The sequence below is a fragment of the Gadus morhua genome, chromosome 12 (assembly GCF_902167405.1).
Source record: "Gadus morhua chromosome 12, gadMor3.0, whole genome shotgun sequence".
In the NCBI taxonomy this organism is placed as follows: domain Eukaryota; kingdom Metazoa; phylum Chordata; class Actinopteri; order Gadiformes; family Gadidae; genus Gadus; species Gadus morhua.
The window spans coordinates 27,265,430-27,282,929 of NC_044059.1; the positions used below are offsets into that span (position 1 = coordinate 27,265,430).

Consider the following 17,500-nt stretch of genomic DNA (forward strand, 5'->3'; position numbering starts at 1 on the left):
AAGGACCTGTAAATGGTCCGCCACTAGCCAGTTCTGTCATTCGTTCGCTCTTGCCGAGAGCTTTTTCGATCTCAAGGTTCCCGAACATAATGCTAGCCCTTGTAGATCTTGATAAATGGCACCATGGGATTTATAGATCGCTGTAAGCACCAAACTCTTAATATAAAGGTAACACACAAACATACAGTAGTTGGTCGTAAACATGTTTCATAGCCCTACATGGCGGCCTATCACACATACCCTAGACCGAGAAGCACTCTTATTAATCACTTCCTCTTTGAGGTAGTCGTCATGTGCTGAACATCATATCGTATGCACGCTTGTTTATTTCACGCTTTGGGGGTAGTGGTTAGGATGATTGACTGTGTTGGGCTCCCAGCCAAAAAGTCCTGGGTTTGACCCTGATGTCTGCAGTCTTCCTGTTTGTGCCCATGAGCAAGGGGATTACCTTGTGGAGGTTATCTTCAATTGTATGTAAATCAAGTGTCTGCTAAATGTGTTTAACTGAAAACCCTAAAATATATCGGTACGTTACTCATCCTCTGCCTCTGACCTTCTAGTGAAAACAAGGCATTCACTTTAAGAAATGAGGCGTGGGAGAGGAAATTATTTTTGTGGGCTTGACATTCAGGTTTTCTCATCTTTCTTGAGAGAAAACACTGGCCAAAAATCTACAAGTGGTTTCCTCAAGGCCTTGATGTTTTCCTTTTATTTTTTTCATCCCCTTTTTGTGAAATATTTCTTATTCTTTGCTGCAATCCGTTTTTCTATTCTCGGCTCCCTTGCCACCTACCTTTCACTTCTCTTCCCCGTTGCCACCATTTTAAACAACAATCTTTTTCTAGATTTTTTTGCTATTTCTTTCTTTTCCATCACTTTTCAATCCTGATGACTGATTGCTGCTGAAATCATTGGGTCGGTCGGACAATGGGCCGAGGTCAAACACAATACCACATCCGTGGACGCCCAAATCAAACATCTGGCTTATTCCAAATGGGCTGAAGAAGAAATGGCGCCTCCATTTCCTCTCCAAAGCTCATCTGGCATGTAATCAAAGTCCGTTGGCGCCTTGGCGCCTTGATGTGTTTATGGTGAAATGGTGCACTGTTCCAGCAACCTTTTCCCCATGGCCGAAGAATCCCCAGAAATATATATCTTCTTTCCACTGTGCATTAGGTGCCTAAACCTCGTTTAATGACAGAGTTCAACCTATATGTGTGTATTGATGTATGGAGGTTTGGTTATTGTTAGGCTATTGGGGATGTAGATTCCACTTAGTTATACTGTATATGGTGAGCGTCCGCAGAGCACCAGCTTCCGTAAAGTGCTCAAGACTCAAGACTTGTTGACTCAAGACCCTCTTACGTCCTTTTTCTTTTCTTTTTTTTTACACTTATTGTATAACATTGCACTTATTGTATGTTATACGTTCTTGCACTTAAAAGTAGCATTTTATCCTAGCTATCTTTGTTGCATACGGGGAATGGGTTAACCTAGTGATTGTTAGTGCTTGGCACTTGGTTCTATGAACATCCTTTCTGTATCGACTAGAGATATATTTTTGTTTCTCTTTCTTGTGTGTGTGTGTGTGTGTGTGTGTGTGTGTGTGTGTGTGTGTGTGTGTGCGTGTGTGTGTGTGTGTGTGTGTGTGTGTGCTCCCAGGGGATCCCTCTAGGGGCGACAGGGAGGCAGGATGGCTACGTTCTGCTCCTGGTGATCCTGTCCATCTTTCTGGTCGGGACCTTGGTCATCATCGCCGTCCTCCTGCTCGTCTGCCGCCGCTCAGGCCGACGGGGGCAGCGATACGGCAGGTGAGAACGGCGTCCGGGTGTCCCGACGGCGCACAGGACGCCCCACACCTTTGGACTCAGTGTCCAAAGAGCATCCTGTCCACAGGATGCTCTCTATTAATAAGCTCCAAATCCATCTGTCTTCCGTCCATCCGTCTATCTATTCATCCATCCGTCCACTCATCCATCCGTCTATCTATTCATCCATCCGTCCACTCATCCATCCGTCTATCTATTCATCCATCCGTCCACTCATCCATCCGTCTATCTATTCATCTAACATTTCCATTCATCCATTCTCCTTTACTGTCTTCGTGACTCCAGCTACTGAAGCTAAAGTCTCTCTGTCTCTCGGTCTCTCTCCCTCTCTCTGACATAACACACAGACACACACACACACACACACACACACACACACACACACACACACACACACACACACACACACACACACACACCTTGCACTTCCCCCACATGTTTGGCGCTGGAGAGCGCTCCCCTTGTATAATTGCGCGCTAAGCAATTAGATTTGCAAATCAGGCGAATCACCTGTGCATCTTACCCCGTGTACCTATTAAGACGTCTTTCCCCCCGCTTACTAGGAGAGGGGAGCGAGTGGCTCACTCCCCGGTACGGAACAGACTGTGCTGTTCCAACTGGGCTGGCTTACAAAAAAAAAAACACACACAAAAACCTGCATTCAAATATTCATGCACCTTTTTTATTTGTGATTCATCAGTAGTTTTGTTCAGAATATGCCTGGACGCTCAAGATGCCGCGGTGCGCTAGCAGATGGGATCCCATAGCCGTGCCTTTAATGTGCAGAAAGAAGGAGTGTAGCGTAGTGTAGTAGTAGGAGCTGGGGAAGGGAGCAGGCATGGAGGCGGTGGGCTGCTGCAGAAAGGGCTGTGTGCACAGACTGGTACAAATGATGACTGTAATGAGATTTCAAAGCAGCCATTGGCGGTGATTCATCTCGCATCTCGGCCCAGCCGCGCATGCGGGCCAGGGGAGCACACACACGCACGCACACACACGCACACACACAAGCACACGCACACACACAGGCACACACACACACACTGTCTCACACACACCCACACACACTCTGTCTCACACATACACACGCATACACACAAACACTCTGTCTCACAAGCGCACGCTCATGCACTTACACTTTTGCAGCCACAGCTGGTTGCACGGAACAAAGGAATCAGATGGAGAGGCTTGGTGGGGAAGAGGTTTAGGTTCCTTATCGGTTCCTGAAGGAGAAGGCTGGGGCTTGGGGTTTAATTAAGTAGCATGCATGGAAGATCCTCACCAATTAGGACTGATATCAGCGGACGGTCTCTCTCGCTCGTTATCTTTCTCTCTCTCTATCTCTCTCTCCACCTATACCCGCAATCTAAGCTGAAGTATTTGAGATATTACATATTGTTGTCTTTGCATTTTATTTGATTATATCAATGACTGCCCTAGATATTGTTCATTTGTGCCACAGCTATATTTTCCCAGAATAAATACAGGTATTGACATAATCTTAGAGTATCGGTATAGATGGTGCAAAAATGTTTATTAAACGTGATGCAAAAAGGGTCTGATCCAAGACTCTTTGCTTGGGCTTTTTGGTCTTGGTTGGTGGACCGTATCTGTTGGGCTCCCTAGATGAGAGCCACAGACTTCAGGGGTAATCACGTCACTCCATTGATCCCCATGTCTTGCCCGTGTGCCCCAGGGCCAGCGATGACCCAGAGAAAACCAACACCACCTACCTGGAGGACTCTCAGCCCACGCACGGTGAGCCCGGACGGGGCACGACGATGTGGTGCAGGGGGTGTGGGCGTTGAAGGATGCCCCGCAAAGCAGTCGTAAAATATACATAACGCATGCGCATGTATTAAATAATGTGTGGACTTGAAACCGTTTGGAGAATGTGATGTGTATGTAGGCCAAAGCGCTAAGTGGCTACTCCTGTATTTATCGGACGGCATGTGGCTCTAGTTCGAACCCCGGCTCCTCCTAGCTGAGTGTCGAGGTGTCCCTGAGCGAGAGACCTCACCCTACCTGCTCCCGACGAGCTGGCGGTCGCTTTGCGTGGTTGACACCGTCGTCGGAGTGTGAATGTGTGCGTGAACGGGTGAATGTTAGGCGATTTTGTAAAAAAATCGCTTTGAGTGGCCACTGGTCGGAAAAAGCGCTGTTTAAAACGCGGTGCGTTGACTATGGGATCTCTATGTTCCAGAGATCACCATCAGGGTGGATGAGTCGGAGAGCCTCTCCCCGGGGGGCGGCCATGACCAGGAGGCAGACCGCTTCCTGTCCACGGGGACCGCCGGACGCCGCGTCTCCTTCAACGAGGCGGCGCTGTTCGACCACAGCAAGAAGGCCCAGGAGAAAGGTCGCAGGTCAGCCCCGCACCGCTCACGTTAACATCTACATTCGGGGCATTCGGCGGACGCTTTTATCCAAAGCAACTTACAATCAGTACATTTGTCAGACAAAAGAGAAACAACAATATGATGCTGTGGGTACAGTAAGGATCTTCATAGAACCAGGTGGCAAGCACTAATAATCGCTAGGTTACAACCTTCCCTGTATATACACACTAATAATCGCTAGGTTACAACCCTCCCTGTATATAACAGAGATATCTAGGATACGATGCTACACAATGCTAAGTACTATTTGAAAGTTCAAGGACGTACTGCATACCATAAGTGTGCAATAGGGGTATGTGCGTGTTTGTGTTTTGGGGGGTAGGTAGGAGGCGATGCAGAGTCTAGTTGAGCGATGCAGAGTCACTGTTAACATGTGTCAACACAACATCAGAAGGTCTTCACCGTTAGTATTTTCAGAGATGCTATCGTCCGAATATGCATCACATTTAAAAAGACATGCTACAGGTAATGAAGGCGGTTTAGCTCATGGGCGCCTTCAGGGTCACTGAAAGGCATTCGGGACCAAACCTGCATCCTTTGGTCTGGGTATTGAACACCCTGCCCGCTACACCATAAGGCCTTGTTATTTCCTGTTTAACTCTCATTCAGGCCTATATATACACACCGGCCCCGGTACTCTCTCTCTCGCCGAGATCAATGGAAGTGTTTTTATTCTGTCTCCATCTAATGGATCCGTCAGTGAATAGAGGGATAAGTTAATGAGGTCAGAATGCGTCAGTCTGCCGAGGAAGCCAACCAGTGCCACTGTGGATAACCATTCTTCCCCTCTTCACTGTGACGTGCTCCGGCTTCGCAGGGATTATTCTCCCTGCTAAATGACAGCATCAGCTGCCGTGCACCAGACTCAAAAACGTTTTCCCTTTGAGGAGCAGATGTGAAAAACATGTTGAATAGCGAAAAAAGAGCAAGGGTTTTTCGTATGCCGTTTTTATGAACGATGTCGCGGATTAGCTGTTTTGAAAAGGGTGACTGATGTATTGTGGAATCTGTGTGCGTTAATTATTACCCTTTTTGTATTCTCACAAAGCAGACTCGAGATAATCCGGTTTTAGGCTAATATTTAAAGTCTGACGGCTCATATCTGGGCGAATATTCTTTTGCTTCGTATTTGTTTGGACCAGTGCTGTGGTTGAAGGCTGGGATAAGTAGATGCGTCATTTACGAACAAATCGACATTGTGCGGGCTCGTCGCTTTAGAAATACTCTTCATAATTACCATTTTGAATACTCTACCATAACACGTGCTTGCACTTATAAATAGTACTTAGCATTGTGTGCCATCTTATCCTTGCTTTGTTGCATACAGACGATGGGTTCACCTAGCAACTGATAGTGCTTGGTAATTGGTTCGATGAACATCCCTACTGTACCGATAGCGGCATATTGTTGTTTCTCCTTCTTCTGACCAATGTACTTCTTGTAAGCCGCTTTGGATAAAAGTGAGCGCTATATGCCCTAAATGTAAATGTAATGTAACACAGTAAAAGGACCAGAGATGACCCACTCTGACCCCTTCAGCCGGTACCTCCTAACCCCCTCACCCCCCCCCCCCCCCCCCCTGACTCAGGTACACCCTCACCGAGGGGGACTTCCACCACCTGAAGAACGCCCGGCTCACCCACCTCCACATCCCCGCCCCCGCCCTCAAGATCCTCACCATCCCCGAGTGCGACTCGGCCGAGAACACCATCACCATGGCAACGCGGCCCGCCACCAAGTCCGCCCTCTCCATCTTCCAGGTGACGGGCCTGACCCCGCTCGTTACCCCTGACGCGTCGTTAGTCAGGACCGGGCTGTTTGTGTGTGTGTGTGTGGGGGGGGGGGGGGGATTACAGTATCAATCAAGCGGGTGAGAGGCAGACCATGTATCAGCCTAATGTACCCTAAGGGGGGGGGGGGGGGGGGGGGGGGGGGCGTGTCTTGTTTCTAAAGGCTAATTTCATGCTCTACGTTCACGGATGACTCCCCTATGCACCCTGCATTATTCATCCCTCGGAGGCTGTACATGCTGCTGGGTTTGGATTCGCCGTAGACAGATGTAACCAAGGTCTGTGAAACCTCCTCACTTTAGAATGGATGTCATACAGTAGGAGACTCGGTACTTGCAGCGCTGTGCTGAGGCAAGGTGGCTTCACACGTACGACCACGTGAAACCGGACGCCAACTGCGGCCGAAACAATCATTTTATGTTCTTAACATGTGAACATCTGTTTTCTGTGTGTGTTCTTTGTGTTTGTGTGAGTTTGCGCTTCGGTGTGTTTGTGTGCATGTGTGTGTGTGTGTCTGTGTGTGTGTGTGTGTGTGTGTGTGTGTGTGTGTGTGTGTGTGTGTGTGTGTGTGTGTGTGTGTGCGTGTGTGTCGTTTTCGTGTGAGTGTGTCGTTTGCGTCTGTGTGTGTGTGTGTGTGTGTGTGTGTGTGTGTGTGTGTGTGTGTGTGTGTGTGTGTGTGTGTGTGTGTGTGTGTGTGTGTGTGTGTGTGTGTGTGTGTGTGTGTGTGTGTGTGTGTGTGTGTGTGTGTGCGTGCGTGTGTGTCGTTTTCGAGTGAGTGTGTCGTTTGCGTCTGTGTGTGTGTTGATGTGTGTGTGTGTGTGTGTGTGTGTGTGTGTGTGTGTGTGTGTGTGTGTGTGTGTGTGTCTGTGTGTGCATGGCTCTCCCCGCTCCAGCCCATGCTGTGCCCCCTGTCCCAGGCTGCTGTGGGCAGCCTGAGCCCCAGCTCCCGGCTGCCTGGGGACCCCTTCCACCCCGCGGCGGACCCCAGCTTCACCCGGACCCCCCCAGCCCCCAGCACCAAGCAGCGCAGCACCAGCTCTGTAGGTCCCCACACACTCGGGACTTAGTCGGCAATGAATTGGTCGGGGGGGGGGGGGTCAAAATCCCTTCGTCTTCTCCCTGACCCCCGGCTCCTCCCCGTCTCCCCCAGATCGAGATCCTGGGGGCCATGAGCCCCACCGGCGTGGGTCTGGCCGAGGCGGGCTCCGGGGGCCTGCCCGGTGACGGGGGCGCCCAGGGGCCCGTGCTCCAGTTCTTCACCAAGCTGCGGCGTCACGCCAGCCTGGAGGGGGCCAGCCCGTACTTCAAGATCAAGAAGTGGAAGCTGGACAGCAGTCAGCGCGCCTCCAGCCTGGACACCAGGGGTAGGCGGCACCACGTGCTCTGAGGCGTCTCAGGGCGTCGTCTCTGGGGGTCCCTGGCAGAAGAATGGAGAGGGTAGATTCACTATTCATGTTCATCATGGACGGCGATCTCAACCAATCGTGTTTAAGCGATCTTTGCTTTGTTTGGCTTGAGTGTGCTCAGCGTGCTGTATTTGGTGCACAGGAATCAACTGGGAGATGCCGTGCTCTTGGCAGACATTATTCACACACAAACAAACACACACACACACACACACACACACACACACACACACACACACACACACACACACACACACACACACACACACACACACACACACACACACACACACACACACACACACACACTCACAGATGGCTCTGTGACGCAGAACTTTGTCTTGTCCAAGGTCTAAAGCCCCGTACTGGGTGGCGCCAACATGTTTCATTACACACACACACAATACACAAACACACACACACATTCTCATTCCTATTTTTAAATACACCCTCACGACTACCTACGCAATCTGTTTCCCCATACACAAAGGGAAGGAGTCACACAATCACAGAATCTCTTTCCCAAATCCTCTTTTTTCTCTTGCACATTTCAATGCATTCAATCGGATGCATTCTCTCGTCACGTCTGAGATGAGTTGAACTGACCTGAGATCCCCTTCCGTGCGTCCTTTCCCCTCCTACGTCTCCCAGGCTCCCCCAAGAGACGGCAGTTCCAGCGGCAGCGAGCGGCCAGCGAGAGCCTGGACCAGGAGGACAACGCCGCGCACCACGACGACCTCGTTCAGTACATCGCCCGCACGCAGGACGCACGCCGTCCCTCCCCCGCGACCACCCCGCCTCCACCATCACCCTCCCTCGGCAGGTATCTTTAATTGGCTTGCCATTCATCCCTGCCACTGCTTTGCTCTGTCACACACCCATCGTCTATAAGCCGGAGGGGGGACTAGCCCCTCTGCTTTGGACTGGACCTTACTCACCCGCACGCTCTGTCCACGACTAAAGAACCGCTGTCGTCTAGTTTTCTGTTTGAGGAGTGCTTTTATTTTGGTTCTGAAATGGGGGTGATGTATATCACGTTGGGACATTCAGAATTATTGATTGGAGGAATTGAATTATTAACCGCAGAGAAGGTATTCCAAGGAGGCATTAGTCGGTGGGGTTCAATTCAGCGTCGCGCTTCCTCTTGATTCATTGTTCGACATTGTGCCTTTTTCGCAAACCGGCAGAAAGTCAGTGAATAAAGAGTGGCGATGGGAGGAATCAATAACCAATCAGTGTGGGTTTCATGTTGCGGCATTACACTGGGGCGAATAAAACCATATTTTATTTATAATCAGCTTCTCCACTCAGACATCAGGAGCTGTTGTATCACACTGATGACACAATATACCTTTTTAAACTTGCCCTAGCACTGCTCCACGATTCCCGGAAAGCCCTTCCCTTTCTCCCTCTGCGTGTTGCCACTTGTCAGGATGTGTTTGTGAAGAGCTGGTGAAACACGATCATCGGAGCACATCTCGAGGAGGGATTCTACCTTGTCATTCGACTGAGCTCTTCCTCCCCTCAGCAGAGTAGTACTTCAACAGAAACGAATTAGGTGAAACTCTAACCTCGGCCCTCGCGGTTACTGCAGTTCACCTTCTCGGCCTGAGCGAGAGAGACACAAAGGTTTGCTTGGAAGTCGGACCCACGTTGAGTCTCATTTGAGTTCTTGAGTCCGTTCTGCACTAAAGTAGTAATCGCCCCAGGGTTTGAAGGGACTGCACTAAACAAGACAGGTTTGAATAAATAGTTTAATGCTCTCTTTTCAAAGCCCTAAAAAATCCTGCTACAAGTGATTATAGTCGTTGGCTTGACTAAAGCGTGCAAAGATATCGCTTGACTAACGCACCGTTTATTATGAACAGGGACATTAGACACTTTCAATTTTTGCTGTGAAATTACCAATGAATCAACAAGCGTCGGTTTTAAATGCTCTTTATTCTCGTCATTTCATAAAAGGCTGGCCTGCTTCACTTCATGCTACATGTTGGGAGAGAAAAGCCATGATGGAACATCGCTTCACACAACAAGCCTTCTGCAGCCTCTCTCAGCCATCTGTCACCCCAGTGGGTCGAGGACCCCGTGAAACGCATAAGCCGGCATTATTCAACACATTGAACACCGGTCCCACTCAGAAACATCATCATTGGGGAATCGGAGGTTCTCTGAAAAAGTCTGCTTCTGCTTTTGATTCCCATGAAGGGGATTTCCCGGATGTCATGCTGGGTTTATTTTTGTAAACTTTCCAATTCTGGAGAGTTGTCTATTTCCCCAATGGCCTGTTTACTTCCACAAACACGTTTCGGCTAAACAAATAGTAACCGTTACTAAAACAACAATGATTTTAATTACTAAAATGTAGAATATGTAAGGAAACCAAACCAGTGCTTCCTACCTATCATAAATCTATCTATATAGACTATAAATCATTATTTTTATTTTTATATACGTTATTTCCTGTAAGATGCAATGGGCTAATCACTAAAACGCAATTCCCATGTCCATTGAGCCTTTCATTCATGGCTAACACAAATCAAAACGAATCACTAACTAACTAAGAACGTCATTTAACATTTTGTTAAAACAATGCAAATCATGAACTTTGCTCCGTTAATGATTCTGATTCTTGTTCCGCAAAAAGAACCGGAGGACTTAACATGACTGACCCCTGTGTCGTGTCTGTGATGTGTGTGTGTGTGTGTGTGTGTGTGTGTGTGTGTGTGTGTGTGTGTGTGTGTGTGTGTGTGTGTGTGTGTGTGTGTGTGTGTGTGTGTGTGTGTGTGTGTGTGTGTGTGTGTGTGTGAGTGTGCGTGTGTTCATCTCTCCGACCCAAACTCTTTTCCTCTCTCTCTTCCTGTTTGTTCCTTCCCTCCTAAATCGCTGTGTGTGTCCGTGCGCTGCTGCGTGTGGGTGTGTGTGTATATGTGTGTGTGTGTGTGTGTGTGTGTGTGTGTGTGTGTGTGTGTGTGTGTGTGTGTGTGTGTGTGTGTGTGTGTGTGTGTGTGTGTGTGTGTGTGTGTGTGTGTGTGCGCGTGTGTGTGCGTGCACGTGCGTCCCCGTGTCAACACCTCAGGTTAGAGGTGGAGGTCATGGTGGAGCCGCGTCGCAGCCCCGGTGGTCCAGGGGTGATCGGCCTCTCCCCGGACCCCCAGGACGAGGCGCCGAGCCTGGCCGCCGGGGACAGCGGCGACCCCCCGGACCCCCCGGAGCCCCCGGACTCCCAGGCCGTGTACCGAGACATCTGGAACCTGCGCGCCTCCCTGGAGCAGTACGCCGCCTCGGACCAGAGCAGCAGCAACAACGACCGCAGCTCCGTCTGCAGCGACGCCGACAGCGTGTGCTCCCTGGGGGGTCGCCCTGAGACGGCCCGGGGGGGGCTCCCCAGCTACCCGTCCCAGGATCTGGGGGACGAGGCGGAGGAAGGGCAGGAGGCGAAGCCTTCGACCGGGTCGAGGGCGGAGGCAGCGGAGCCGGAGGTGAAGAGGAAGAAGAAGAGGCAGGGGGGCAGCGTGGACTCGGAGCGGGGGGGCACCGGCGACGGGGTGGCGGGGAACCGGAAGCTGCTGCAGATGGACAGCGGCTACGCCTCCATCGAGGCGCCGTGCCGCGGCACGGAGGAGCTCCGCCTCTTCGGGGCGGGCGCCGACGGCGGCAGCGCCCAGGACCGGAGCGCCCTGGAGCGGCGGCACCACTTCACCAGCGCCGGCCGCAGCAGCACCGTCGGCGAGAGCTTCGAGTCGTCGCACCTCTTCGAGGAGGAGCCGGAGGCGGAGCTGTCGGCGGCGGCGGGCGGGGCCACCGGCGGAGTCGCCATAGCGACGGGCGCGGGCCCCCTGGGCTGGGCGCCGTACGGTCAGATGTTCGCGGCCCGCGAGACGGCCCAGCCTGCGCCGGCACCGCCGCCGCCGCCAACGCCGGCCCAACCACCGCCCCTGACCCTGCACCGCCGCGACTACAGCATCGACGAGCGGACCGACGCCCTCTTCCACGAGTTCCTCCGCCACGACCCCCAGTTCGACCAGCAGGACTCCCCCGCCAAGAAGCACCGCTCCCGCGTCCACCTGCGCAAGCAGTGGCAGCGCCACAAGCAGTGGAGCGACCCCGGCGTGCGCCACTTCCACTCGTCCTTCGAGCGGCAGCGCACGCCGCTGCGCCGCGGCGACAGCGTCAGCTACCTGTCGGACGCCAGCTACCAGCTCACCCTCCCCCGCATCGTGAGCGCGCCTGACGACGAGGCCAGCGACGGCAGCGCCAGCGCCCCCGGGACGCCCAAGCTGTCGGCCGCCGCGGCGGAGGCGGCGGCGGCGGCGGCCGTGAAGACCCAGGAGGAGGGGGGGGCCCTGGGGGAAGGGGGCGGCGACGGAGGCCAGGAGACCCAGCCTCCTCCTCCTCCTCCTCCTCCTCCTCCTCCTCTGCTTCGCTCCGTCTCGGAGACAGAGGGGCGGCCGGAGGAGGGCCCCGGCGGCCTTCAGGAGGACCGGGGCCGCTCGATCTCCCCGCCCTCGCTGCCGGACCCCCGGCGCTACGGCCCGCAGACCTTCACGGCCGAGCTGACGGACAAACTGGCGGCCGGCCTCGACGAGAGGCTGTACGCGGGCCTCCGGCAGACCAGGGACTCGGCGGCGGCGGCGGCGCTGGAGTGCACGGCGGTATCGGTGGCACACGCTTCCCCGGACCACAGCCCAGTGTAGCAGAGGCCCCCCCGGGGCCCCGCTCCTCCCTCTAGACCCCCCCTGCGGTACCTGGGCTACGGTCTCTCCCCTCTCATCGCTGTCTTGTGTCAGGGCCACATAACGTCCACGGTGGGTTACGTAGACAGTTTAGATGACGTCAGACTTGGGTAGCTGTTTCTGTGGTGCTCGAGCGTATAGAAACACAGAGGGTTGGTGGTGGGGGGGGGGGGGGGGGGGACAGTGATTCGTTATGTGGATAGGGATAAGCGGCAGCATAACCAAAAACGATACGGTCTCTCGATTGTTTTGCTTTTAACTTCGGAAAGCCAGCTTCTGTGAACATGGCTTGTATCATCACAGTAAAAAAGGGGAAATCAATGTTTTAGTTTCCAATTCACGAATCCGCTAAAGATAATGATTAGAATATACAATTATTTGCCCCCGGTATTTCTCTCTCTGTGTGTATTGAGGATAGTTTATGTGCCATCAACTATCATGTACTGCTGTTCTGCACTAATTGATCCACTGTGAAACCAGGTGCTAAAGAAACAATTAAATCTGGACACAATCTGCCAGTTCAATACCAATACTCCGAGAACTGTTTTATAACTCATTGTTTTCATGGCCTGATATATTTTCCACCCATGTGGATCCATTGAAAGGGTATGTGATATGATACTGGAGGGAGGGGTAAGAGAGAGATTATAAGCTTCCTGGAAATTGTAAAAAAAAAAAAAGACTGAGTGAGACTGAGAATCAAATTCATGTGTAATTTCCAAACCAGAGATGTAGGATTGTTTACGTGCTGTCATTCAGACTGAATGGATGTCCGGATGGAAGGACATGGAGCTCCGAAACATAAAATGTTTCTGTTTTTCTCATAGAAACCATAGAAGCTGTTCTATATAAAGTAAAAAGGTATTTTTTATTTCTTTTTGTGCCATGGTTTTCAAAACTTACCCCGAAATGATGTCGGGTTTGTTTTGGTTTACGGAAGAGTTACTCCTTTTCCGAATCAATGACGGAAGTATTTTTGTGTACATTTTGTCGAGGGGTGGGGAGGAAGGTTAGAAAAAAACAGTTAAATGCATTTCATGCTTATGATGTGTTTGTGGTTTGGCCGCTGTAAGAAACTAGAGATGCTGGTATAAATGCATTCGAAGACACTCGATAGCTGCCTGGAGTTGCACACATCTGAAAATATAGCTTGACTCCATAAGCTATGACTCTTCCCACCACTTAGACCTGAGAATAGGCTGATGACACGCCTGCTGTTTGAAACGCTGATAGATGTTTTCTTTTTCATGGAAACAGAATGCTTTCTTTTGCATGGGGCTTGCGAGGCGAGCTTTACTTGACAGCAGCTTGTGCGCCCAATCGTCATCAGACCTATGTGTTTAACAGAAGGTCAAAGGTGACATTTATTTCCCCTTCCCAGACATAATGCGCCATGGGCCACACAAGGCAAGGAGGCCTTGTGTTTATAGCATTAAAACCCATAACATTGAAAACCAGGTTTGCCTTTAGCTCGAGCTAGGCTAGTCAAGGCTTATGGTCTTCAGTCCAGATCTCCAGGGGAATAAGGGAACGGGCTCTACGTGACCCAGATTCACCCACTCTGAGGTTGTGCCACCCTCCCCCTTGCCTCCATCCCCGGGAAGATGGAGTTGAATGTCAATCACAACAGGACAGAGTGACTGAGACAGAGACAGAGAGAGAGAGAGAGAAAGAGAGAGAGAGTGACTGAGACAGAGAGAGGGAGAGAGAGAGAGAGAGAGAGAGAGAGACAGAGAGAGAGCAGAAGAGGGCATGGCCTGTGTTGTCGATCGCTCCCTGTGGGCCGTGTTCACCTAGCGCTCATCCGCATTTCATTCACCCTGGGTACGTTGAAGGGCTGCTACAAGCCTCAACAGGCTGTTATAGCCAGTATAGCAGCCTGTTAGAGCCAGTATAACGGGCGTTTTACTGGGTAGCGGGGTTGCATTGAGAGGGATACGCGCGGTGCAGTATTAATGTAGGCGCCACAACGTTTTAATACTTTCATACTACAGGAGGAGACTAGTTTGTCGCCCCTTTTCCAGTCCAATTACAGCAGTTCTCCTCCGTGCACTGATGGACATTGTCTCAGTTGTACGTGCGCTTGTGTGTGGGACTCCAAATGCAGGAGCCATGCGCCTCATTAAGAGAACAATGAGTGAGATGAAAGGGAAATTGAGAGATGAGAGCTTCAATGGGCTTTAAAAGGGACCAGGATGCTGATAGTGAGAAGAACACACATTCACACATACAGACAGACACACACAAACACACACACACACAGACCCAACACTTATGTCACCATGGAGAAAATAAATCTGCCTCGCTGTGCTTCCTTGTATTTGCTCTCTCTCTCTCTCTCTCTCTCTCTCTCTCTCTCTCTCTCTCTCTCTCTCTCTCTCTCTCTCGCTCTCTCTCTCTCTCTCTCCCTTCCACTAAAACGTAATACGTTTTACTATAACCCTTTTCTACTATAAAGAAATGGACCGAGGAGCCATTTGTCAGTGTGTACCAGACAGAAATACATCCAGCATCTCACATCCCACATCAACAACGGTCGAGATGATAGAGTTAATCACTCAAACTCAGCCTTTCCTCCCATTTTAAATCACAGATGGCTCAAACAAGTGGAGGGAGAGCAAAGAGAATCACCAAAAGTTGCGCAACGGTGCAAATGTACAGAGAGCGATACGACGGTGTGTCAGTCAAGCACAATGTTGCAGCAGCCAGACGTAGTCTACTGTCCTCCACTACACTAAGACAGATACTGTAGGCGGACTGGGGACACTGTGGTAACCAATGTGTGTGTGTGTGTGTGTGTGTGTACTAACCAGTAGCCTGTTGAATGCACTGATGCATACATGTGCATAGGTTTGCATGAAAGTTAACATTTTAGTACATTTTTCAGATATTACTGTACTGACTCATAAATACCATAGGCAACGTACATTTGTCCAAAGAGGTAGATATTTTAGCTATATGGTATGGCCAGATTTTATGTTTTATGAAAGCTACTGTTGCTAAGATGCTGTAAATGATAGGATTTGTGATAATTCCATGACAGTAAAACAGATACATATATATTTATGTATTTCTTGCTTGTTAGTTAATTAATGAACTTACTTTATTCCCTCTCCCTCTACAAGCTTTTCAAACAGCATTGCCTTTGCCGATCCTGGTTTTTGGGACCAAATCGTACTGAGCATTATTTTTGTTTGATTTTCCAACTAGTAAATAAATGAATGAAACAGCAATTAATTTATTTTCCTGGAAGTTATTCTTCAAACAAATTTTCTTGTCTTTATTCTTTGTCTGTGCTTTTGGTTCAGTAGTTAGCAACCTTTATTTCCATCAATTCAATCAAATTCTCATTATATCTCAAAACTTTAAATATTTGTTACTTGCAGGCCTTCAGTCTATTTCAATCACGAACAAACTAAATACACAAAATATGAAAAATCGATATCAATAATTCAACACGCAAATTAAGTGATATGCTTGATCTTTTTGGAACAATTTCACGAGAGTGGGATGCCGACGTTAGTTTTGCGTCGGTAGGCGGCTTCATGACTCAGCCACCGGTGGGGTTAGGAAACTAAAAGGGTTGGCTGGAGCAAAGGCAGTCCATGCACGTCTAATAGACTTTTAGTCTAATAGGAATATCAGCACATTTTTGTCAAATCGTAAAAAACCGACTACTTCGTCTCGCCTAATATTCCAAATGCATTTGCTAAATTGATTTTCCAATATTTGAAGTGTTGGGGTTGGTGGGGGGGGGGGGGGGGGGGGGGGGGGGGGGGGGGGGGGGGGGGGGGGGGGGGGGGGGGGGGGGCGAGCTGCAGCTGTGTAGGGATGGATGATTCTACCTCTCTCTTCACCAGACACCCATAGGCTGGGGGAAGCCCAGATGTGGCTCCAGGTGTGTGACTATAGAACATTTGTGGATAGACAGATGGATGGATAGACTGTGGACGGACAGATGGAAGACTGAAGAGGTTTTGGGCGACTATTTATCTTCTTCCAGAATCCTTTGCCTTACAATTCATCTTACAAAAACATGCTATTCAATGTCTGGTTTGTTCAATAAAGATAGATTCAACGACAGATTGGCCTAATAAACATATGTGCATAGTCTTAGTTCAGCCTAGGAAAACGCATGCATATAAAACACATGTAAAAAATGGCATACATTAGTGTGCGTATAAATCTTATAGCAAGGAGCCAGAATCAATCTGCTGATGCCCTTTCTACCAGTCCACACAGTCTGCCTCTTAATGCCAGCAGCCATATCTTACGAAGGACTTGGCTATGCGATCGACCAATCATAACCGTACATTGCAGTGAAGGGGCTTCAGAAGTAGCTCAGCTAAACTGAGTGGGAAACAGAGCAGGCAGCATGTGATCACTGCTACCTTCGGTTTAGAAGAACAATGGTATAGTGTTCCAAACAGGTTTTCAATTCAGTCATTCATTTCTGCAAGGGTCACACACACACACACACACACACACACACACACACACACACACACACACACACACACACACACACACACACACACACACACACACACACACACACACACACACACACACACACACACACACACACACACACACACACACACACACACACACACCCCATCTCCCCCCAGCCTCCCCCCTCCTCCAAAGTGTCTTTTCCAGGCGCTGGAGAAATCGTGTGGGCGGCGACGTGGTCGATGACTCACACTCACTGCCCCTCCACCGCGCACACATCAGAGACGGCTGTTTCGTTTTCTCACCTATTATCCGTCGCTAAGTCCGCTCCGTGGCAACAGCCGCGAAAAGCCAAACGGAGGCGGTGCGGACGGCGTCGCTCGGTGGCACCCGGGAAAAAAAAAAGCACAAGTTGTGAAACTTAACGGCTTTGTCGCCAGGATTGGCGAGAGAATTCTGTGAACTCTGCGGCTTCCATGCCCTTTTGATCCTGCGTGGGGAATCAAGACATATTGTGTGCAATCATGACATATCACAAGTAGGATTGGGATAAGGTGGCTGCATCGTTTATGATGATATAGGGCGGGGAAAGTACAGGTCCGACGCGTAGTGACCATCAACAGTTTGTCATTACTGCACATTTATTGCTGCAGAACGGCGGGCAGAGGAAATCCGACTTCCTTATTAGGATTACTCCTTGGGGGAATGAGGCGTGTGTGTGTGTGTGGGGGGGGGGGGGGGGGGGGGGGGGGGGGGGGGCGTATTGTTGGAACGAGTCATACCAGAGAAAGGAAATGGGCACAGGAAATATGGAAAGGAGGTTGTGAGACGGAAGAAGAGAGCGGGCAGAACAGGTTTGGGGGGGCCGTGAGACATATCCGTATTTAT

At 50.3% G+C, this 17,500-nt stretch overlaps 1 protein-coding gene across 2 annotated transcripts in view; it reads left to right on the forward strand.

The window, feature by feature from the left end:
- Positions 1 to 15,394, forward strand: part of cbarpb (CACN subunit beta associated regulatory protein b) — a 20,141-nt gene extending 4,747 nt beyond the window's left edge. For both annotated transcript variants that reach the window (XM_030373032.1, XM_030373033.1), the window contains 8 exons: positions 1,663 to 1,811; positions 3,526 to 3,587; positions 4,033 to 4,195; positions 5,817 to 5,988; positions 6,912 to 7,058; positions 7,169 to 7,382; positions 8,076 to 8,247; positions 10,501 to 15,394. In XM_030373032.1, coding sequence (XP_030228892.1) covers positions 1,663 to 1,811; positions 3,526 to 3,587; positions 4,033 to 4,195; positions 5,817 to 5,988; positions 6,912 to 7,058; positions 7,169 to 7,382; positions 8,076 to 8,247; positions 10,501 to 12,118 — 2,697 coding nt within the window. In that variant the 3' untranslated portion in view covers positions 12,119 to 15,394. The remainder of the gene's footprint in view (positions 1 to 1,662; positions 1,812 to 3,525; positions 3,588 to 4,032; positions 4,196 to 5,816; positions 5,989 to 6,911; positions 7,059 to 7,168; positions 7,383 to 8,075; positions 8,248 to 10,500) is intronic.
- Positions 15,395 to 17,500: the final 2,106 nt, after the last annotated feature.